This window comes from Odocoileus virginianus, chromosome 18 (assembly GCF_023699985.2).
Source record: "Odocoileus virginianus isolate 20LAN1187 ecotype Illinois chromosome 18, Ovbor_1.2, whole genome shotgun sequence".
Lineage (NCBI taxonomy): Eukaryota > Metazoa > Chordata > Mammalia > Artiodactyla > Cervidae > Odocoileus > Odocoileus virginianus.
In genome coordinates, this window is record NC_069691.1 from 38,454,001 (window position 1) to 38,479,551 (window position 25,551).

Sequence of the window (25,551 nt, forward strand, 5' to 3'; positions counted from 1 at the left end):
ATTCCAGCCCATACAGATTAATAGCCTGGAGACAAAGATTGAGAAGATGCAAGAAATGTGTAATAAGGACCTAGAAGAAATAAAAAAGAGTAAATTAAAAATGAATAATGCAACAAATGAGATCAAAAACACTCCGGAGGGAACCAAGAGTAGAATAACAGAGACAGAAGACAGGATAAGTGAGGTAGAAGATAAAATGGTGGAAATAAATGAAGCAGAGAGGAAAAATTTTTAAGGGGAACAAGATGGAGGAGGAGTAGGTGGACACAGAGCACATCTCTCTCCACGGATACATCAGGAACACACCTTCAGACACAGACGTGCATGCAGAACACCAGCAGAGAACAGACAGGAGGACCTGACCAGTGGAAAAGAATATATAGAACCACACAAAACTCAGTAGGACAAAGGAACTAGGGGGAAAAACAGGAGTGTTAGTAGGACTGGACCTGCCCTCCGCAGGTGGGGGAACTGAAGCAGGGGTCTGCTCCCCACATGGGGCAATTGTCTGAGTCAGAGGAGAAACATTTAAGGCTGAGGGTGAAACAGCTGATCTGTGGCAGCCTAAAAGGAATGAGAATCAGACAGTCCTTACCACAGCCATACATACCCCGGACAGGGATGCAGGTCCCCTGGAAAGGGCAGCAGCTGGGAGCTGGAGTTTAGAGATCGTGGAGCAACCTCAGAGCGAGGGCTGCTGTTGACTGTGCAGAGACAGATAGAGGGTACGTGAGGGAGGAGACTGTGGGGGGAAATGCCTGTGAAGGAAAGCCGGGCAGCCATGGAAGCAAGGCGATACTGCTGAGTCACGCGTAGAGGGTGGAGCCAGCACCACAGGCTCTCCCTCCCCACACGCCAGCTTGGGCAGCTGAAGGAGAGAAGGGCTGGCCCTTCAAACACCTCAGGCACTGAACTGCAGAGTAGGACCCCACCCAGGGTGCCCCTTTAAGTGCCCGATGCGCGGATCTACAGCGCAGGACCTCAGCCGGGGGGTCCCTCTATGTGCCTGACACAGCAAACAACAGAGAAGGACTCCGGGCAAGGGAGCCCTCTAAGTGCCTGCACGGGTGGAGCAACGGAAAAAGACTGGCCAAAGAGGCCTTCTGATGGCCAGCTACAAAAGGCTTGAAAGAAGACTCTGATGGGGCCGTAACTCCCGCGCAGGAGGCAGTCCATGTCCCCGCAAGCCAAGCTGCTGTGCCACATTCACACTCAACTCTCACTGGGGCAGAGCTGCCACAGGCAAAAAAAGTCTTGCATCTATGTGCACAGGGTCGCTTCGGTGATGTCCAACACTTTGCGACCCTGTTGACTGTGGCCTGCCAGGCTTCTGTCAGGGGGGTTCTCCAGGTAAGAATACTGGAGCGTATTGGCTAATACTGGTTGCCATACCCTTCTAGAGCACTATATTTCCTGCTGCCCTAGCCAGTAACTCCCCTGAGTACCTGCCGCTGCCAGAACCCATGTGACCCAAACAGCTGCATCACCTCCACACGTGGCCCTCACAGGAGCAAACCCAAGTCCTCCAGGGCAGCCTCAGGAGCAAACCCCAGTGCACAACCCACATGCAGAGGTGGAAATAAAACCACAACTGAACCCAGGGGCAGGGTGTCTAAGGAAGAAGACCCAAAACCTTCCCACCAGCTGTACAAGCTGCAGATTAAATCCACACAATCAACTAGGCAGACCCTCTGTCTATGGAATATATAAAAGGACATTGAGAGCTCCCACAAAAGAAAACGTACTAGTTCTGACGGCTGTGGACAGTGGAGGCAAGAACACACAGGAGTGAGCCAGATTAGAATCTGAGCTGCCCCCACCGCAGGCTCAGAGACAGCACAGTGGTGGAGGGCATCCTAGGTAGGTGAGGGGGGCTGCGACTCCCAGCGAGGGGAAGGACTCTGACAGCAGTGACTCAAGAAGAACATTTATTATTCTTATGTTTTGACTTGTTCTGTAGATTCTTCTGGAGTTTTTTTCCTTTTATTTTTCCCCCTCTATTGTAGTTATTGATTTTATTGGTACAATGAAATCTAATTATGCCTTTGATCCTTTTTTTTTTCCTCACATTTTTTATACTTGTAATAAACCTCTTCCTCTACGTTGGGCTTTTGCAGTTCTGTGGAGTTTTCTTTTTTTTTTTTTGTCTTTTCTCTGTTTTTTAATTTTAATTCTTTAAACCTATTTTTCTACATTTATTCCTTTGTTTGCTTTTCCTACTGCTTTTTCCCTTGTAGTTAATCTTTAATGTATATAAATCTTATCTGTCTCTATTTAACTCTGCATATCTATTCTTTCCTCATAACATATTTGTTAGTTTTATTTCCATTGATCTGTTCTCCAATTAGCACCTTGCTTTAGTTTTATTTTCCAGTTTGTGTTTTATTTTGTTCTGTTTTTTTATTTTAATTGGAGGCTAATTGCTTTACAGTACTGTAGTGGTTTTTGCCATATATTGACATGAATCAGCCATGAGTGTGCATGTGTCCCCCATCCTGAGCACCCTGTCTCATGCATCGAGCATGGACTGACAATCTATTTCACATATGGTAATATACATGTTTCAATGCTATTCTCTCAGATCATCCCACCCTGACCTTCTCCCACACAGTCCAAAAGTCTGTTCCTTATATCTGTGTCTCTTTTGCTGTCTTGCATATAGGCTCATCGTTACCACCTTTCTAAATTCCATATATATGCATCAATATACTGTACTGGTGTTTTTCTTTCTGACTTACCTCGCTCCTACTAGGCTCCAGTTTCATCCACTTCATTAGAACTGATTCAGATGCATTCTGAATGCATTGTGCATTCAGATGCACAATTAAGATAAAAAAATAATGAAAAGGCAGAGAAATACTACACAAATGAAGGAACAAACTAGAAACACAGAAATTCAAACAAAAGAAGAGAAAATAGGCAAACTATCTGAAAAAGAATTCAGAATGATAGTAAAGATGATCAAAAACCTTGAAAACAAAATAGAGAAAATGCAAGAATCAATTAACAAAGTCCTAGAAGAATTAAAGAATAAACATACAAAGACAAACAACACAATTACTGAAATTAAAAATACTCAAAGGAATCAATAGCAGAATATCCAAAGCAGAAGAATTAATCAGTGAGCTGGAAGATAAAATGGTGGAAATAACTTCTGAGGAGCAGAATAAAGTAAATGAATGAAAAGAACTGAGGATAGTCTCAGAGATCTAAAGACAATATCAAATGCACCAACATTCAAATTCTAGGGGTCCCAGAAGAAGAGAAAAAGAAAGGGTATGAGAAAACTTCTGAAGAGGTTATAGTTGAAAATTTCCCCAACATGGAAAAGGAAATAGTCAGTCAGGTCCAAGAGGCACAAAGAGCCCCATACAGTATAAACCCAAGGAGAAACACATACTAATCAAACTAACAAAGACTAAACACAAAGAAAGGATATTAAGAGCAGCAAGGGAGAAGCAACAAGTAACATAAAAGGGAAACCCCATATGTTTAACAGCTGATCTTTCAGCAGAAACTCTGTAGGCCAGAAGGGAATGGCAGCATATATTTAAAGTACTGGAAGTGAAAAATCTACAACCAAGATTACTATACCCAGCAAGAATCTCATTCAAAATTGATGGAGAAATAAAAAGCTTTTCAGACAAGCAAAAGTTAAGAGAATTCAGTACCACCACACCAGCTTTACTACAAATGTTAAAGGAACTTATATAGTCAAGAAATACAAGAGAAGAAAAAGATCTACAAAGTCAACCCCAAACAATTAAGAAAATGGCAATAGGAACATATATATCAATAATTACTTTAAATGTGAATGGATTAAATGCTCCAACCAAAAGATACAGACTAACTGAATGGATACAAAACCAAGACCCATATACATGCTGTCTACAATAAACGAATTTCAGACCTAAAGACACATATAGAATGAAAGTGAGAGGATGAAAAAATATATTCCATGCAAATGGGAAGCAAAAGAAAGCTGATGAAATAGACAGCTTGTTTCCTCATATCAGACAAAATAGACCTTAAAGAAGATTACAAGAGATAAGGAAGAACACTACATAATGATCAAGGGATCAATCCAAGAGGAAGACATAACAATTGTAACTATCTATACACCCAACATAGGAGCACCTCATAAAACAGAGAGAAAAAGGAGAGTTTGACAGTAACACAGTAGTATAAAAAGGAGAAATTGACAGTAACACAATAGTGGGAGACTTTAATACCCCACTCACAGCAATGGACAGATCATCAAAACAGAAAATAAGGAAATACAAGTCTTAAATGATATATTAGATGAGATGGATCTCATTCATAACTTCAGGATATTCCATCCAAATGCAGAAGAATACACCTTCTCAAGTGCACATGGAATATTCTCCAGGATAGACCATATCTTGGATCACAAATCAAACCTCAGTAAATTTAAGAAAATTTAAGACCTATCAAGCATCTTCTCTGACCACAATGCTATGAGACTAGGTATCAATTACAAGAAAAAAGCTCTAAGAAACACAAACACATGGAGATTAAACAATACCTTTCCAAATAAACAACAGGTTACTGAAGGAATCAAAAGGAAAATAAAAAATTTTCTAGAAACAAATGACAGTGAAAATATGACAACTCAAAACCTATGGGATGTAGCAAAAGCAGTCCTAAGAGGGAAGTTTATAGCAATACAATTCTACCTCAAGAAACAAAAAAAACATCAAATAGACAACCTAAGTTTACACCTAAAAACAACTGGAAACAGAAAAACAAAAAAAACAAACAAACAAAAAACAAAATTAATAGAAGGAAAGAAATCATAAAGATCTGAGCAGAAATAAATGAAAAAGAAATGAAAGAAACAATAATAAAGATTAGTAAAACTAAAAGCTGGTTCTTTCAGAAGAAAACAAAATTGACAACCTTTAGCCAGACTCATCAAGAAAAAAAGAGAGAAGAATCAAATCAACAAAATTAGAAATGGAAAAGGAGAGTTACAACAGACAATGCAGAAATACAAAGGACTATAAGAGACTATTATGAACAACTATACAGCAATAAAATAGATAACCTGAAAGAAATGGACAGATTCTTAGAAAAGTTCAATCTCCCAAGACTGAAACAAGAGGAAATAAAAATTATGAACAACCCAATTATAAGCACTGAAATTGAAGCTGTGATCAAAAATCTCCTAAAAAACAAAAGCCCAGGACCTGATGGTTTCACAGGTGAATTCTATCAAACATTTAGAGATGAGCTAATGCCTATCATTCTTAAACTCTTTCCAAAAATTGCAGAGGAAGGAACACTTCCAAACTCATTCTATAAGGCCACCATCACCCTGATACCAAAACCAGACAGAGTTAATACAAAAAAAGAAAATTACAGGCAATATCACTGATGAACATGGATGCGAAAATCCTCAACAAAATTTTAGCAAACAGAATCCAGCAATACATCAAAAAGCTCATACACCATGACCAAGTTGGGTTTATTCCAGGGATGCAAGGATTCTTCAATATATGCAAATCAATGTGATACACCATATTAACAAATTGAAAGATAAAAACCACATGACCATCTCAACAGATGCAGAAAAAGCCTTTGACAAAATTCAGCACCCATTCATAATTAAAATTCTTCAAAAAATGGGCATAGAAGGAACCTACCTCAACACAGCAAAGGCCATATGTGATAAGCCTACAGCAAACATTATTCTCAACGGTGAAAAACTGAAAGCATTCCCCCTAAGATCAGGAACAAGACAAGGGTGTCCACTTTCACCACTATTATTCAACATAGTTTTGGAAGTCCTAGCTACAGCAATCAGAGAAGAAAAAGAAATAAAAGGAATCCAGATCAGAAAAGAAGTAGTAAAGCTTTCACTGTTTGCAGATGACAAGATACTGTACATAAAAAACCCTAAAGACAGTATCACAAAATTACTAGAGCTAATCAGTGAATTTAGCAACATCACAGGATACAAAATCAATATACAGAAATCAACTGCATTTCTATATACTAACAATGAAAAAAACAGAAATTAAGGAATCAATCCCATTCACCATTGCAACTAAAAGAATTAAATATCTAGGAATATACTTACCTAAGGAAGCAAAAGAACTGTACACAGAATATTGTAAGACACTAATGAAAGAAATCAAAGATGACATAAACAGATGGAGAGATATTCTGTGTTCCTGGGTAGGAAGAATCAATATTGTGAAAATGACTATACTACCAAACACAATCTACAGATTCAATGCAATTTCTATCAAATTACCAATAACATTTTTCACAGAACTAGAACAAAAAATTTTAGAATTCATATGGAAACACAAAATACCCTGAATAGCCAAAGCAGTCTTGAGAAAGAAGAATGGAGCTGGAGGAATCAACCTTCCTGATTTCAGATTATCCTACAAAGCTACAGTTATCAAGAGAGTTTGATACTGGCACAAAAACAGAAATATAGACCAATGGAACAAGACAGAAAGCCCAGAAATAAAGCCATGCACCTATGGGTACCTTAATGCTGACAAAGGAAGCAAGAATATACAGTGGGGCAATGACAGCCTCTTCAAAAGTGGTGCTGGGAAAACTGGACAACTACATGTTAAAGAATGAAATTAGAACACTTCTAACAGCACACAGAAAGATAAACTCGAAATGGATTAAAGACCTAAATGTAAGACCAGAAACTATAAAACTCTTAGAGGAAAACATAGGTAGAATACTCAATGACATAAAGCAAGATCCTCTAGGACCCACCTTCTAGAGTAATGGAAATAAAAACAAAAGTAAACAACTGGGACCTGATTAAACTTAAAAGCTTCTGCACAGCAAAGTAAACTATAAGCAAGATGAAAAGAAAACCCTCAGAACAGGAGAAAATAATAGCAAATGAAACAATTGACAAAGGATTAATTTCCAAAATATACAAGTAGCTCACACAACTCAATACTAGAAAAACAAACAACCCAATCAAATAGTGGGGAAAAGACCTAAAACAGACATTTCTGCAAAGAAGACATACAGATGGCTAACAAACACATGAAAAGATGCTCAACATTGCTCATTATTAAAGAAATGGAAATCAACACTACAATGAGATATCACCTCACACCAGTCAGAATGGCCATCATCAAAAAGTCTACAAACAATAAATGCTGGAGATGGTGTGGAGAAAAGGAAACGCTCTTGCACTGTTGGTGAGAATGTAAATTGATACAGCCACTATGGAAGACGGTATGGAGATTCCTCAAAAGACTAGGAATAAAACCATATATGACCCATCAATCCCACTCCTAGGCATATACCCTGAGGAAACCAAAACTGAAAAAGACACATATATCCCAGTATTCACTGAAGCACTATTTACAATAGCTAGAACGTGGAATCAACCTAGATGTCCATTGACGGATGGATAAAGATGTGCTACGTATACATGATGGAATATTACTCAGTCATTAAAAGGAATGCATTTGAGTCAGTCCTAATGAGGTGGATGAACCTAGAACCTATTATACAGAGTGAAGTAAGTCAGAAAGAGGAAGATAAATATCATATACTAATGCATATATACGGAATCTAGAAAAATGGTACTGAAGAATTTTTTTACAGGGCAGCAATGGAGAAACAAACATAGAGAATAGACTTGTGGACATGAGAAGAGAGGAGTAGAGGGCGAGATGTATGAAAAAAGTAACATGGAAACTTATGTTACCATATGTAAAATAGATAGCCAACGGGAATTTGCTGTATGTCTCAAGAAACTCAAGCAGGCGCTCTGTATCAACCTAGAGGGGGTGGGATGGGAAGGGAGATGGGAGGGAGGTTCAAAAGGGAGGGGATATATGTATACCTATGGCTGATTCATGTTGAGGTTTGACAGAAAACAAGAAAATTCTGTAAGGCAATTATCCTTCAATAAAATAAATTAATTAATTTTAAAAAATACAGGTAAGCAAAAAAAAAAAAATACAGGTAAGCCAATAAAAAAAAAAAATTGGACAAAAAAAGAAAAAAAAAGAAGAACCTCTATGAGGACCACATATTTTATAAAGGGCACATGATCAATGCTTAATATAAAAGACTGATATGAATCTATACAAGTAATATAAACAAATCTAAAGGCTAAGGGAAATGAACAAAAATTTAACTCAGTTTTGGTAAGACCAGAAAGAAAAACATTCTTATAAGCAACTCACTCTTTGGGGTAGGTGGTAGAATATTAAAGGACAAATATAACTAATATTCTATCTCACTTTTATTTTCTTTTTAAGAATTTGTACACATTGGACAGGGTAGAAAAGAAGGAATTCTTTTAGCCAGCTATCCATCCACTTATTCAAAAGAATATGAGTATCCACTATAGACAATCAGTGAAAGAATTCTAATATAATCCTTTACCTTACAGTATCTAAATTTAGGTACCCATAAATGTTTATTGAATTAAAAACTATTACTAATTATTGGGCAGTGTTATAACAGAAGTAAATAAAATAGGCAGTAGTGGTATCAATGAGGTGATAATCAATTCTACAGTAAGGGCACTGAGGAAAAAAAGTGAGGTAAGCGTTCAGTAGGTTAAGAAAGGCCTGACCAATCTGGAGATGTCTGAGCTTAAAGAGAGCCTGGTAGCTCAGTGGTAAATACTCTGCCTGCAATGCAGGAGATGTGGGTTTGATCCCAGGGTCAGCAAGATTCCCTGGAAAAGAAAATGGCAACCCACTCCAGTATTCTTACCTAGGAAATCTTATGGACAGAGGAGCGTGGCAGGCTAGTCTATGAGGTCGCAAAAGAGTCAGACACAAGTCAGCAACTAGACAACAATCTTAAAGAACAAGTAGTTCAACCTTAATAAGAGCATACCATTGGTGTGAACAAGCATAAATATCAGATCTGAACAAACTGCAAGACAGATATTAAAACTTCTAGTCACGGTGACAGATTTCCATTCATACTGTGAGATATGCTGTGAACTAGACACATGATATAGCAACATAGTTCTGGCTTTCAAAAGGTGACTTCTCTAAGACTACAGTACAGTACGCCTAACTTTAATTCCCAGTAAATCTCTAGATTAAGAGATTTATGAACTATGAAAATGGCAGTGCTAATTAGTTTAGAAAGACCAGGTAGCATCTGATCAGGGATCTAAACACTCTGTGGAGACTGACATGGTTCTCTTGGGGAGGAGCACACAGGTATAAGGCATAGCAAAAGCAAGTCCTTGACTTAAGAGTGCTTAAACCAAGATGAAGGAAGAGAGGGAGTTAGGGGGAAGGTGACAGGTCACATCATGTGGCACTGTCCCTACCACACCACACCATATGGTACCAGCCATCAGAAAGAAGGAAGGACTTCAGATTTTGTTTTGAGATGGAAAGATTTTGGAAGACTTTGTGAAGAAGAGTGACATGACCATTCTTACAGTTAAAGGCAAGCATGCAGACTGCTGTGTAGAAAAAAAGACTTAGAAATGCATAGACAGCAACACAGGGCTCAGGATACTCTAAGAATCAGCACCAGAATAATATGGTAGGAAGAGGTGTTTGGATTGGCTGGATTCTGAATGTTCTGAAAGCAGAGCTGACAAGTTTTGCTGATGGAGAAAAAAGGACTCAAGAATGAGTTCAGGATTTTCCTAGCGGTCCAGAGTTTAGAACTCTGAGCTATTAGGAAAAAAAAAAAAATCTGAGCTTCCACTGCAGGGGACATGGGTTCTATTCCTGGTTGGGGGAAGAAGATCCTTTAAGCCATGTGGTACAGCCACAAAAAAATATGAGTTCAACATTTGTGTTTTATTTGTTTGCTGCTCTGCAAGCAAACAAGGGGTGGAGGGTCAGGGAAAGATCTAGAATTTATTCTGGGACATATTAATTTTAAGATGCATATTCAACATCAATTAAATAAGCTGGATATACAAATGCTGGAAAGAGTTCTGAATTGAATAAATAAATTTGTAGATATCAGTACTAAAACTATGTAAGATCACTAGCTGGGAATGTAGAAAAAAGTACCAAGACACTCAGCCTTCAGAAGTCAAGTAGAGGGGAGTATAATGCCACAGTGACTAAGAACAAAGACAGTGTCAGGGAACGAGAACTAATCAAAGCTGTCACAAACGGCTGGTCGGTCAAGATGAGGACTCTGCAACGACCAGAGAAAGAGCTGCTGGCAAGGATTCACTAGAGAGTAGGACCCTGATAAAAGAAAGTTAACAACTACAAGTCCCAGAAGGGAATGTGGCCACTATACAAATAGAGGGGCTGGTTCCAGCAACATAAAGAGTTCAAGCACTTTAATGGGAAGAAAGGGGAATATACAAGTTCAGGTACAAATATATATGAAAATTTAATTTATACATCTGTTTTCCTTGACTAGATAAGTTCTTATGAAGCCAAGCCACACTGTATTTATCTTCCTACCCCGGGTTCCCAGCACGAAACAACAAGTTGTTTGTAGGAAGAAGGGATCAGCCTTAAAATCTGAAGAGATGCTATTCAGAGAGATATTGAATTCACTGTCTAGAACCAAAGGACACAGAAGGACCAAGTGCACAGAAGTTACATAAAGGCAGACTATGATCTGACACAGTGACACTTTTACCCATTAGAGACAGCCAGGATGATACTAAGGGGATGCAGCAGAAAACATTAAAGACGATAATAATGGTAGAAATACTGTAACAGTGGCTGATATTTACAGAGCAGTTACTTTGTACAAAACATTTTATTTCTCTAAAGCTCTTCACAGGTATTAGTCCATTTCATCCTTATGCCAAAGTAGCGGAACAGGCATTCATTTATTATCTCCATTTCACAAATGAGGAAACTGAGGAACAGAGAATTTAAGTAACTTGCCCCAGTTTATACAACTTATGTGGCAGAACCAAAATTCAAATCCAAGTATATTTTGAAAATCTATGCATTTAAACCTTTCATACTACCTCTCAGATCTTAACAAAATCAAAATGACCACAAAACCTTCACAGATTAGAATGCTGGTTCAGGCAAACATATCTTCTAGGTCCCTTAAACCCACCTAAATAAATATAATACGAGGGAGACAAAGACCCAAAAAGTATTTATTAAATGTGGATAGAAATTCAGAGAACAAAAAACAAGCCAAAGACTGTGAGAAAATATTTGTAAAACACATTTGATAAAAGACTGGTATCCAACATATATAAAGAACTCTTAAAAGTCAACTATCAAAAAACAAAGGACCAAATTTTTGAATGAGCAAAAGATCTGAAGAGACAAGTTACCAAAGAAGAGATACAGATGGCAAAGAAGCACGTGAAAAGATGCTCAACATCACAGACCATTACAATGGGTACTGCAAAGTAAAACTAGACACCCATGAGAAAGGCCAAAATCCAAAACACTGGCAGGCACCAGATGCTAACAATGATGTGAAACATCAGGAACTCTCATTCATGGGAATGTGAAATGGTACAGAGCTTTGAAAGACAGTTGGGCTGTTTCTCACAAAACTAAATTTGGCATTTGCCCAGAGTTGAATACTTATGTCCACACAAAAACCTGCATACAAATGATTATAACAGCGTTAGTCACGACTGGCAAATTTGGAAGCAAGATGTCCTTCAGTAGGTGAAAGGATAAGCAAACTGCAGTATCCATACAATAGAAGATTATTCAGCAGTAAAAGAAATGAGTTATCAAATCATAAAAAGACACAGAAGAACCTCAAATGTGTACTGCTAAGTGAAAAAAGCCAATCTGCAAAAACTATGTATTATATGAGCTCAGCTAAATGACATTACAGAAAAGACAAAACTACAGAGACAGTAAAAAGGCGGGTGGTTGCCAAGAGTCTAGGGGAGAGAGAGAAAAAAGGAATGAATAGGTGAAACTATACTGTATGACACTATCATACATGATACTATCATAGTGGATATTATAAGTTACCAAAACTCATAGCAGGTACAGCACAAAGAATGAACCCTAATGTAAACTATGGACTTTAGTTAGTGATAATGTATTAATATTGCTGCACCAATTGTAACAAATTGACCACACTAATGCAAGATAATATAGGAAACCGGAAGAACTGGTGGGTATACAGGAGCTCTGTAGTTTCTACTCAATTTTTTTGTAAATCTAAAGACATTCAAAAATTTTTTTAAGTATTACTTTTCAAAAATAAAGTTGTTACTTTTGAAATTACAACTACAAGCTTATTATGTATCAATTAACTACAAGCTTATTATGTATCAACTATATGATATAGCAACCAAACTGCTAATTACATCATAGGCTATGGATGCTAGGTACATAAAAAGTGCAGAACCTGCTGACAAAATCTGATTTCAAGTCTAGTATTTACTATTTTCCCTTTGGGAGGAGAGCTTCTACATAAGGAGTTACTTTTTCCAATGAACTGGATGAGAACATAATGATCGAAAAGCACAGAGGATCCAAAGGGCGTTCAAACATCTGAGGAGGTTTGGCATACGTGAACTCCAAAGTAGCTGAGAGACACACTTCCTTACAGTGTATCTAGGATATTATCAAATGCATCACAAGATACAATGCTTAAAATGAGCAAAATTTAAAGAAACATGGAAACAAACATTTCTCTCAAAATACTGAATCCAAGTCTTCACAATTTCATTCTCGATAAAACACACACAGAGCATTACACATCCAAAAACCTTGTCAGTTTACTTTAAAAAAGAAAAAGAAAAGAAATACAGAAAAGTTTCACATTTAAATTTAACAGGGGGGCCTTCAAAAGGTACAGGAAGAGTATGGGCTAATTTGCCATATAAAATGTAATTTTCACCCTTTCATTTAACTACTACTCACAGAAAGAGACAAATTAAAAAGCAGGGAGGATCATGTTTGGTGTCACTGCTGGTAATAACTTGTACAAGAGCCCAAAGGAATGAGAAAAGAGATGTAAATTTCTAAGCCACACCAATGGTTATACCACAATCTCTTTTTACTTCACCAATTGCTGAATTGGATATCATTTCCCCAGAACAAGTTTTTTCAAAAATCTTTAAAGAAGTTAACTCGTGTTGAGAAGCTGCATTCTGTGAATACTTATTTGTTAGAGCCAGTCAAGGAGATAACCAAGGGCTGGCAGGAAAGGAATCAGACGCCAACTCTGAAAACGAACCAGCAGCACATGTGTACACAGGCTTTCTGCTCTCACCCCACCATGGCCTGGTAACGCTTTCCTCTCAGCCTCCCTCAGCTGTCTAACACGCCTGCCTGCAACTGTGGGCTTCAAATGTAGAGGCTGGGCAGAGTTCATTTGCCAACCCAGGGATTTCTTCACAGAAACCTTCTCGCCTATAAATGCTACTTAATTAACTGATGATCTCCATTCTCTCTTTCTTTACTGAGCAATAAAAGTCTCTGATGACACTTTTCTCATTGTCTTTGCAGCTTTTTATAACTCGTACTTATTCCTCCATGGTTGTGAAGTTCTTTTCAGCAAAAATCAACCCCTCTGTAAGAGAAAATTCATTTCTTCATTCTTTTTTATTCTAGTTCCCCTCTGTACCTACCTTCGCTTCCCCTAGAGCAGTATTACCTCAGAACAATAACAACAAAAGCAGTAAGAACAAAAATTAACTGAGTTTTTCTATTTACTTTCACCTTAAGGATTCAAATAGTCTCATACAGTTTTTTTTGTGTAGTATCTTTGCTAAACAATGGAAAAATCTCATATCACATTTAATTTTTTAGAGGTAATAAATGAACACTTATGGTCACCATCAATCCTTAATAACAGTCTGAAAGAGTCATGTCTCAACTTCATTGTTTACATAAACCTATCAGTGAAAACATTTTTAAGTATCTGTCCCACTACATATATTTTTTACTTAAAAATTAATATATAATTAATATGAACTATTATAATTACTATATTTAACTGAAAAATTTTAAAGGAAGAAATTTAAATTTATTAGTTTTTATGTATTTTTTCACTTTAAAATTTCTAGTATTTTCATTTTATATTCTCAGGGAGTGTGTATAATTATACCTTGTTGACCAGCAGTCTGAAAGGCTGAAAGTATCTAAATTTCACCACATGGTTTAACCACTGTGAACAATTTTTCCCTATTAAAGTCTACTTTTCAAATTCTTGAAGCTCTCAACAAGGTAAATTCTTAAAGCTATCATTCACTAACTCCTGAATTAGAAGGCCAAAATATAATTGCGTGAGGCAACTACATTAATTTTTAAAAAAGTGACAAGACTTGAGTCTAATCATAATAAAAGTCTGTGTGCATTTTTTTTGTTTGCATGTCTTTCTCTAATAGACAAGAAGAATAATTTTCACATAAGAAAGTTGATGTAAAAGATGCAGAGTAAAATGCAGTCAATGTCTTCTTAATTTTGATCATTTTATATACCATGTGGTTACATTACCTATAACTGTATTCAAATGAATGTATTTGGAAACCATCAAACAGCTTAAAAGACTAAAAGTCAAGCATCTTTTTCTCTAACAGAAACATGGAGAGAAAAAACTGTACATCTCATTATTCTTCCATTAAACAATTTAATAAAACAGTTATTAACATCTTCACAAGTGCCAACACTGCACTAGGCACTGGTCTTTAGAAAATTTGATAGAAAGGAACTTCAAGATTAAGGTCAAACATCCAAATGTTTAAACACTACTTGAATCTTCTCTACAGCAGCACCACCAAGTGGCCATTTGTGTGACTTGTGTGAAAACACCTTCAGCAATATGGATGTATCAGAAAGTAGAATGCATTTTCTGATACATCTGACTCTCTGAAATAAACAAATTGAACCAACCATTATCTAATAATAACCTTATCTCCTAGCCCTACTTTTATTCTCTACTAGAACAAACCTAATCAGTCTTCTACATAACAGCCTTTCAAATATTTTAAAGGAACTACTATAAATCTCAACTCTTCTCTTCATCCTAAATACACAATTTTAACTGAGCTATTTAATCATGTAGAGTTAAAAAAAAAATTCTCATAACAACTTCCAAGAAGGAACACAAACGTAAGAGCTTAATTCTTACAGTCACAAAGGAGAATAATTTGCAAAATTACACACTCGTTATAAACTTTAAAGCAACAATTTAAATTGCTTTAATATTACTGAATGTCTTAAATTTATTTATTTATAGATAAATATATGAGAGTTCATTAATATTAGCAAAGATTTGTTTTACATTTTTAAAATATTTTCAAGGTATTAAATAACTTTGACAGGCAGACAGAGAACAGACTGGTGAACACAGAAGGAAAAGGTGAGGATGGGATGATTAGAGAGGGTAGCACTGAACTGCACACATTACCATATGCAAAACAGAGCGCTAGTGGGAAGTTGCCACGTGACATATGGAGCTCAACCTGGTGCTCTGTGACAACCTGGGGCGGTGCGGGGCGTGGGTGGGAGGTTCAAGAGAGAGGGGATATATGTATGCTTACGCCTGATTCATGCTGCTATATGGCAGACAGCAACACAACACTGTAAAGCAGTCATCCCCCAATTTTAAAAAAGGCAAAAAAGGAAACTGTAAAGCACGTAAACTGAAAAATAAGTATCTTTGACAAACAGCAGTTGCATTTTTTTTAACTGGAGCACAAATGACCAATTTAGAAAATTTATATAAACCATTCTTCTACCCTTTTGCTAAAAATGATTTACAACACTAATCCTAATGCTATTTTACTACAGTATCAATCAACTGGATTATATTTACATTTAAATGTTTTCTCAGTGAAGGCAGAAGTTAGTGTACAGTCTGATACTCATCTTCAGCACAGCCAGTTTCATAATGAATTTCCTATCAACAAGATAAATAATACCAGTACTAGACAAAGAAATGCCAATTTCAATTTACCTAATTCATAGTTACTATTTCTCAATATTGAGTATTTCAGAAGCTGAAAAAACTGAAAAGATAATTTAAATAACTTGCCAATATCACATACTATTAATAGAGCATAATACTAAGATTTATTTTATCCTGAAAGAGCAAAGAGAAAATTCAATGCTGCTTTATATTTTCGTCTACTCAACAGTTACTTTAATACTAAGTAAGCTTCAATGAATTTTCCTAAATGGTCAAGCCATTAAATAAAATGACAATGCATTCACAAGAATTATGTTCTGTTTTTATTAACCAACTGTGAGCAAAAATAGAAGTTAGAGATAACAATAAATCAATTTTGAAAATCTGCATATTAAAAATAGACAATATTAGTTCATTTATAAGAAATGCAATCTTTACTGAGCCTACCAGCATTTCTGTTTCCTGGGGTACCTGAACTTCTTGGGTAACTCCCATCAAGTTACTTACTCTCTGGTTCGGATTTCAGCTTTACTAACATTCGTCTGTAAGGTGTTCCACATAATTGAATCTTCTAAATAATTTATAATATATCCCATTATGCAACAAAATTTACAATTTTAACCATTTCATAGGCCTTTGTCTAAAATTCAGTCACAGTATGCACATGAACAGTACTGCACAACGGTACTGCGGGGCTTGGATCTCCTGTCTCCTCACCCCTGCTGGCTGTCACTTACTGACGACTGTGTTCCCGAAGCTTCTGGTGCTGAGGTGAGAACCTGAGAGTGTCTATCAAGGCTCCTGAGCATTAAAAACTGGGCTTTGTGGTATCTGGCTACTGAGTTATTTTTCTCTCCTTCTTTGCCTCCATTGCCAATTTTCAAATGACTGAAGTTACCATTAAAAAAAAAAAAGTCACAGCAAAACAGGCTGTTGGCACCAGAAAGGGAATTCTGAAGAGAGCTCCAGGTGCCGGAACAAGGGAGCAGAACTCCCCTTAGACAGCGGCACTAGCTAATTTGTACAATGGGATCTCCATTCCTTTTTCCCTGGGAACAAGAATCAACCTGCCCATTCTGAACTTTTCCATCCCTTATATGGCATTTGTCTCTCCACAGATAATCTAGTAACAGTCTCTACACCACCTGCTCATTAAATGCAAAAACAGAAACAAAGGCAGAAACAACAGCAGTGTTGTCAAAATACACACAGGATACAAGAGTTAAATGCTTATGACTACATTATATGAAAATGATGTGTGCTTAGCATGTAATTATACACGACAAACATAAATGAAACTATGAATCTGAGTTTATGCTTGTGGGGAGGCTAAAAAGAAGCAAGAATATACTGAGAAGAAGTAAGAAAACAAAGATATAATTTTGTCTGGCTATTGAAGAAGTTAACACAACAGGACTTCTGAAAAGCACTGGAATTCTCAAAATCATCAGAAAAATATATACACGCCAGAATACATAAGTTAGAATTATAGAAAACTTAGATTTTGTTCTCTCTACATGCGAACTGAAGGAATCACAAAATTAACCAACTTTTCCCCCCTTTCTTAATTAAGTGTTGATAACACAGGCCACAGCTTAAAAGAATAAATTCTGCCTGAATAAACTGATGACCTATACCTCTCTACCAAGGAAATTCTTATGACTCAAAGTTTCAGAGAAACTATTCTAAGCCATCAAAGATTAGCTGCCTATGAAATAAACAACATAACCCTTTTGGCCGCAACAGACTCTCATGGCTCTGAAGTAATTTTATCAGGAAAATGGAAAAATGTGAGGTAGTCTTAGAGGAACTAATAAAAATTTATTTTTACATTCAATTTTCCCTACCAGGCATGAGGAAAAAACAAACAAAAAGACATCTAATAGATTAGCCCTACTGATCTACCTGGCTTGAATAAGTAACAAATACCACTTTACTAGTGCTACAAAAGTTACCTGATTTGTAGAAAACAATATATAAGAAAGTAAACAACAAAACATCAAGGAAAAAAAACAGAAAAAATAACCCTATACACCTTTTTTCCTTCACATAAAACCCACAGTTATCCAGTCAACATATCTACAGTATCCTGCAGCTAAGACTATATAATAGATTATTGAATTAAAACTTTTCAAAATGATACCTTGCTGGTGGCATTTGTACCCACATATTACTAAGGCAGAACCACTCCAATACCTGAAGGAGTCATGAAACAAAAGATGTATTCCTTACTATTGACCTCAGATCAAATAAATTATTTTCTTTCCCTATTTATAAAATGAGGGAAAACTAAAAGACTATGAAAATTTATTATTGGTAAAATGCTTATAATTTTCAGGCAAATGTTTCAGAAAAAGTCAAGTATGTGATCCCTACCTTGTTTTGATTCCAAACCTTCAGGTTGCTTGTTCTCTCTCAGGGATGAAGTAGAATCTACACAGCTGTCTTGTCTGAGGAATGAAAAGCAAATAAAAACAACTTTTTAAACAATATTCAAGGTCCTAGAATTAAGTTATACACTTGAAAAGACACAATGAATCCTTCTCAGTCCCCAGGGTACCATTCAGTACACTCTGGAGACAGAAACATGTATGTAAGTGTCAGAAGTTGCAGCTACAAACTACTACAATTTAAGTAGTATACTTCTTTGTAAAATCAAAGAGCAAACCTGGAAAGAATACCAAGGTAATTTTTTCTCCTTTCCAATACTCTGCAGGGTAGCTAATGGGAGAAATCCTAACTCACAGAAGAATCCAGTAATTTTTCAAGTTCAACTGTTAAATTTAATGGGCACTTTGGCATTCAAATCATTTTACAGTCATCTAATTTCATACCTCAAATGCTTCGATGTTTACAATATGTGGGAAATACATATTTTATCTGTAATATACATATGTTATCAAAGTAAACTGATTATGTTTAAGATGCCACTAAAAAGTCCCTGATCCACTATGTTCTGCAAAAGAGCTCAACTAATACTTTTTCTTAGTACTGTACCATCTTTATACTGATGTTACAAATACTTTTCAGAAAGTCAAGAAATTAACTATTATGAATACTCAAAATGACTATTTTCTTTAAAATATGTGTCTATCACCTTCTGAGAATGTTTATACACACTCTAAGACGAACAAACTAAAAATATCTAGGAAAGTTACCTATTCACAAAACTTTATATTCACTTAATAATAAATTCCTCAAATAACTAAAGGATAAAGATGTGATTATTTCCTTGAGAAGTTTACAATTTTCTTTCCAGCCAACACATTTGGCTCTTTCAAGTTTGTTTTGTATTGAAATTTTACTAATACAAGTACAAACTCAAATAGAGATTATAAAAATATTTTAATCTGGTGTTAATTGTGACATTTTAGAAATTTAATATTGAGATATCTCAATTTTTTAAATTTCTTTTAGTCTAATGTTGATTTTATTCTTTCACCAGAATGACTAGCAGATCCCAAAGAGGGTATCAACAAGACTCCCTGGCAGTCTAGGGAAAGATTAAATGCCAATACACTACATTAAAAGCTTTGCAAAAATAAAGTTAAAATATGCCATCTCAAGCCTTATGTCAAATTAGATTTTAACTACTGGGAACCTTATTTCTAAGTATATTCCTTTAGAGAAAATGCTTGTTTGCTTTTAAAATTAAATGGCATTTATTTCTCTTCTAAACACATAAACCTAATTTTTAAAAAATGACTTGAATAAAAACATAAAGTAACATCACCATTAAAAGGACCTTAGGTATACACAAGACCTTAATAGACAGAACATGACTCATGTAAAATTACAGCTGAGAATGTATAACCTGTATAATGAGGAATCATCAGACAAAGGCAAAATGGGAATGAGTAATATTCTATTAAAAGTGGGGAGGGAAGTTCAAGTCAATGTTATAAAAAACAAAGATAGGCTGTGGAAACATTCCAGGTTAAAGGAAGCTGAAGAGTAGTGACAATTACAAAATGGCTATACTACCCAAAGCAATCTATAGATTCAATGCAATCCCTATCAAACTACCAACGGTATTTTTCACAGAACTAGAACAAATAATTTCACAATTTGTATGGAAATACAAAAAACCTCGAATAGCCAAAGTAATCCTGAGAAAGAAGAATGGAACTGGAGGAATCAATCTGCCTGACTTCAGACTCTACTACAAAGCCACAGTCGTCAAGACAGTATGGTACTGGCACAAAGACAGAAATATAGATCAATGGAACAGAATAGAAAGCCCAGAGATAAATCCACGAACCTATGGTCAACTTATCTTCGACAAAGGAGGCAAGGATATACAATGGAAAAAAGATAACCTCTTAAACAAGTGGTGCTGGGAAAACTGGTCAACCACCTGTAAAAGAATGAAACTAGAACACTTTCTAACACCATACACAAAAATAAACTCAAAATGGATTAAAGATCTAAATGTAAGACCAGAAACTATCAAACTCCTAGAGGAGAACATAGGCAAAACACTCTCCGACATAAATCACAGCAGGATCCTCTATGACCCACATCCCAGAATTTCAGAAATAAAAGCAAAAATAAACAAATGGGACCTAATGAAACTTAAAAGCTTTTGCACAACAAAGGAAACTATAAGCAAGGTGAAAAGACAGCCCTCAGATTGGGAGAAAATAATAGCAAACGAAGCAACAGACAAAGGATTAATCTCAAAAATATACAAGCAACTCCTCCAGCTCAACTCCAGAAAAATAAATGACCCAATCAAAAAATGGGCCAAAGAACTCAACAGACATTTCTCCAAGGAAGACATACAGATGGCTAACAAACACATGAAAAGATGCTCAACATCACTCATTATCAGAGAAATGCAAATCAAAACCACAATGAGGTACCATTATACGCCAGTCAGGATGGCTGCTATCCAAAACTCTACAAGCAATAAATGCTGGAGAGGGTGTGGAGAAAAGGGAACCCTCTTACACTGTTGGTGGGAATGCAAATTAGTACAGCCGCTATGGAGAACAGTGTGGAGATTTCTTAAAAAGCTGGAAATAGAACTGCCATATGACCCAGCAATCCCACTTCTGGGCATACACACCAAGGAAACCAGATCTGAAAGAGACACGTGCACCCCAATGTTCATCACAGCACTGTTTATAATAGCCAGGACATGGAAGCAACCCAGATGCCCATCAGCAGACGAATGGATGAGGAAGCTGTGGTACATACACACCATGGAATATTACTCAGCCATTAAAAAGAATTCATTTGAATCAGTTCTAATGAGATGGATGAAACTGGAGCCCATTATACAGAGCGAAGTAAGCCAGAAAGATAAAGACCATTACAGTATACTAACACATATATATGGACTTTAGAAATATGGTTAATGATAACCCTATATGCAAAACAGAAAAAGAGACTCAGATGTATAGAACAGACTTGTGGACTCTGGGAGAAGGCGAGGGTGGGATGTTTCAAGAGAACAGCATTGAAACATGTATATTATCTAGGGTGAAACAGATAACCAGCCCAGGTTGGGTACATGAGACAAGTGCTAGGGCCTGGTGCACTGGGAAGACCCAGAGGGATCGGGTGGAGAGGGAGGTGGGAGGGGGGACTGGGATGGGGAATACATGTAAATCCATGGCTAATTCACTTCAATGTATAACAAAAACTACTGTAATGATGTAAAGTAATTAGCCTCCAACTAATAAAAATAAATGGAAAAAAAAAAAAAGAGTAGTGACAATTAAATGTAACAACTGATGTGAGGCGCCTCAACTAAAGTGGAAGACCATTATAAGGGATATTATTGAGTCAAGAGACAAATGGAAATACTGATGGCAGATTCGACAAAACTATTTTATTGATGTTAAATTTACTAAAGCTGAATTTACTGAAGTTAACAACGTATTGTGGTTATATGAAAAAGAATATCACTATTCTTAGGAAAAATGCAATGTAGTATTTAGAGGTAAAATGTCATGATGTATGTTACTCAGCCTTAAATGTTTCAGAAGGAAATACACAAGTATATAAACAGAGTATATGCAATGGAATAAAATATTAATAACAGATAAATCTAGGTAAAGCATATATAAATATACTTCTTATATTATTATTCTTATTCCTGCAACATTTTAATAACAAGTTTTCCCAAGTAAAAATTAATAAAGAAATGAAATGAATTATTTTATGAATTATTTTAATTTTATTTTTTATTTTCTCTGTGAAAGTTCCTTGAATCACCTTCAGATAAAACTAGACCCCTCTATAAAACTATCTGCTGTCATAAATAATTTCTTTTACTGCCCAAAGTGAACTTGTATAATGTTCCTTTTTTCTTAAGTTGGATTTGATCTGGCTGTTGAAGAAAGTCACCAAAAAAAAAAAAAAAACCTGCAGACAGTAGAGGTAGTACACCGCCTTGTGGCCGAAAAGTGAAAAGCTAAATGCTTTTACATCAGTATCACCTGAAGCTGAAAAAAATTCCAGACACAGATTTACAACTAAAACTACCATATACATTCAGAGTTCTGTAATACAATTTAAAGATTTTCACTAAAGAATATAAAAGGCAAGACAGAGACAAAATAAGAAATGTCTTAAAGTATAAGAAAATTATGTGTACATACATCTTATTTCCAGCTTTAGGAAAATAAAAAATGTCACCCCCAGATGATAAAACATACTGTCAGAGGTAGGAAAACTAGAGGAACTCCAATTTATATTTAAATGACATTTAAATATTTCAAACACGTTAAAACCATGTCAGAATTTTGTAACAACTGGAGAAGAGATAAAGGAAGGAGGGAAAGAGAACACGGCTGGCTTGAGTTTAAGAATCTCGCAATGTTTTTTGTACTCTTTTTCATAAAGAAAAAAGAAAGAGAGTTTTAATTTTCCCAATTCTCTTCTACCATCTGCACTGCTCCTTAAAGCAGCTTAATTTACAGTCTTGACCCTGAATTATAAGAAAGCCCTAGGTCTATCCTTGGAATTTAAGTTCTCAAACCAACATCAGTCCACCTTCTTTCTTTAACCTCCAATACAGTTCTGGGCAGGATTCTTTCTTGTAACTCAAATGAGTTTGTTTTTAAATCAGAGTAATACACTGGGGAGATCTGCAGGACTTAACCAAAAAGAACCACACGTGTGAATTACTAAGGTTTATGTTTCTTAAAAAAAATAAAAAAAAAAATCAATCTCCTGTTCAAAAGAAAAATACTGGGAAGAGACCTCAACAGAAGGATAAAAAGAGAACTGCATCAGAAGGATTCTTCCCGTTCTGGCAAAAATCAGCTAACAATCAGGCAAACTAGCCTAGCGATAGGTATAACCCTTGGTTCTTTCTGCTATCCTGGGAGTAAAATAGAGGCTGAAGGAAGCCAGTCTACCAACTAAGGAGTTTTGTACTATTAAAAATGAGACACAGGTGTAAACTAGAGTATCCAAAACAATTTTGGAAAAGAATAACAAAGTTTAAGGATGCACACTATCACATTCAAGACTAAAAGGCTACAGTAATTAGGACAGTAATGGTATTAGAGAAAGGATAAACATCTAGATTAATGAAACACAAGAGAGTCCAGAAACAGATCTAACACATATATACATGGTCAATAGTTTAAAATAACATAAATGTATACCACAGCTCTGTAGGTCAGAAGTCTGGGCAGGGTCTCACTGCACTCAAATCAAAGTCCCTACAGACTGCCTTCCTTTCTGGAGGCTCTAGGGGAGAATTCTCTCCCTGCTCATTTGGGCAGTCAGTTCCCTGATATGTGAGGACCAAAGTCCCTGCTGCCTGGCTGGTTGTCAGCTTCCAGTCACAAGGTCCCCTCAGGCACATCTCTTTGACCTACTCTTCTTTCCCTCTAAATTACTCAATGGGAAGATAACTGGGATAACCTGCATAATTCAGAATAATCTCCCCATCTCAAAGTTCTTAACCTTAACCAAATCTGCAAAATCCCTTTGTCAGTATGCAAAAGTAAGACTAAGACATTCACAGGTTCTAGAGACCAGAGAGTCATTTTGCTGCCTACTATATGGCCTCAGCTGGAGAAAGGATAACAAAGTATGGTACATCCATACTGCAGAATACCAACTACTCATCAAGGAAAAGGAAGGAACTACTGATACACACAGCAACATAAGCAAATCTCAATTGCATTATGCTAAGTAAAAGAAGCCAGGCTCAAAAGGCTATATACTGTACTGATCTATATGACATTCTGGAAAAAGAAATAGCGTAAGGACAAAAATCAGATCAGTGGTTGTCAAGGACTGGAGACAGGAGAACGACTGGACTACAATGAGCCATGGGGGGAATTCTGAGTGTGATGGAAGGGGTCTTACTGTGGCTGCAGTGGTCGATAAATTTGTCCAAACCCACATAACTATATAATTTTTTTTAAAAAATGAATTTTGTTCTAAATTACACTTTTAATATTTTTCAAATTACGGTACTGCCAAGTCTTAGAACAAGTTCACAAAAATGAAATCACATAGTACTCAAATGTAACCCATGGAATGGAGCAAAGCTATTTTTCTCAAAGGGCCTTTTCCAAACAGCAAATTAATCCATACCTCTAATGTTTTCCTCAGCAAGGTCATTACTCAAGATAGCAAAATTCAACCCTTGTTTCCATTTCTGTTCCCCAAATAATGTAATTCTAAAAATCAGTTACCATACTCCAGTTTCTCTGATCCACGACTCTCCAAGAATTTGTTCTATAAATTGCCTCTCTACAATTACAAGTTTTTGTAAATAAGGCAATTCTCTAAATGGGGGGCTCTATTCTACACAAAAGTGACTAAAGGAAAGAGAGGTTCTCCTCTTTTCTTCTATCCCTATGCTCCTGCTTTCAAGACTCTCCAGTTTTAAGTTGTATGAGATCACTTTGTAAGTGCTTCATTTAAAGGGGTACAAGTAGGATATGCAAACATTCTACTAACATTAAATTTGGAGTCCTATCCAAGTTTTAAGTCACAATATTGTCAATGATTAGTAGTATTTTCTGTGGAGGTTTTCTGAAAAATTTACCCTATTATTTCAATAGGCTGCCTAAAGATCACAGCCTAATAACAATTTAAAAGGACATAAGGACATGTAATGTACATGTAATGTAATGTACATGTAATGTAATGTAATGTACTTGTACATGTACAAGTAGGGTACAGGTAATCACTGCTCTTTAGAGTACATACTGAGTTTAAAATAACTGAGCATAATGATGGGTATAAAGAAAACAAAGACCTGGACTATACAAATAAATAAATAAATAACTGAGCATAGCGTAATGGCAATTTAACAAATTGATCGCATTTGTGGGAGAAAAAAAATCCTTCTGTACTTTAAAATAGTTTTCTCTTAAACTATTTTTGTAATAAATGAAAAAGCTAGAAACTTGTAAGTAATAAATTATTTTTTAAAAAGGCAGTAACAGTAAAAAATAATAATTAAAAATAACAATGAGTTATTTTGCTTTCTTTAGGGTTTCATAAAAAGAATCTGGGGAAGGGAATCCCCAATACTCATCAATGTAAAGTGGAATTTTAAGAATTGTGATTGTTACAAATTCAAAGTTAAAAATTCCAGAGCAAATACAGCAACATTTTTTCACTGCTTCTCAACAAGTACTATTTTAAGCACTATTTTATAATTTTCTTCTGATTTAATCATCATCACAATCATATGAGTAGGTACTGATGTTACCCCTATTGTCCAAACAAAGTAATTCA

At 36.0% G+C, this 25,551-nt stretch overlaps 1 protein-coding gene across 1 annotated transcript in view; it reads right to left on the bottom strand.

Moving 5' to 3' along the window:
- CAAP1 (caspase activity and apoptosis inhibitor 1) overlaps positions 1 to 25,551 on the bottom strand; it is a 63,089-nt gene that overhangs the window by 16,819 nt on the left and 20,719 nt on the right. Inside the window, exon 5 of the mRNA XM_070480590.1 lies at positions 18,205 to 18,278. Within this exon, the coding sequence (XP_070336691.1) occupies positions 18,205 to 18,278 (74 nt within the window). The remainder of the gene's footprint in view (positions 1 to 18,204; positions 18,279 to 25,551) is intronic.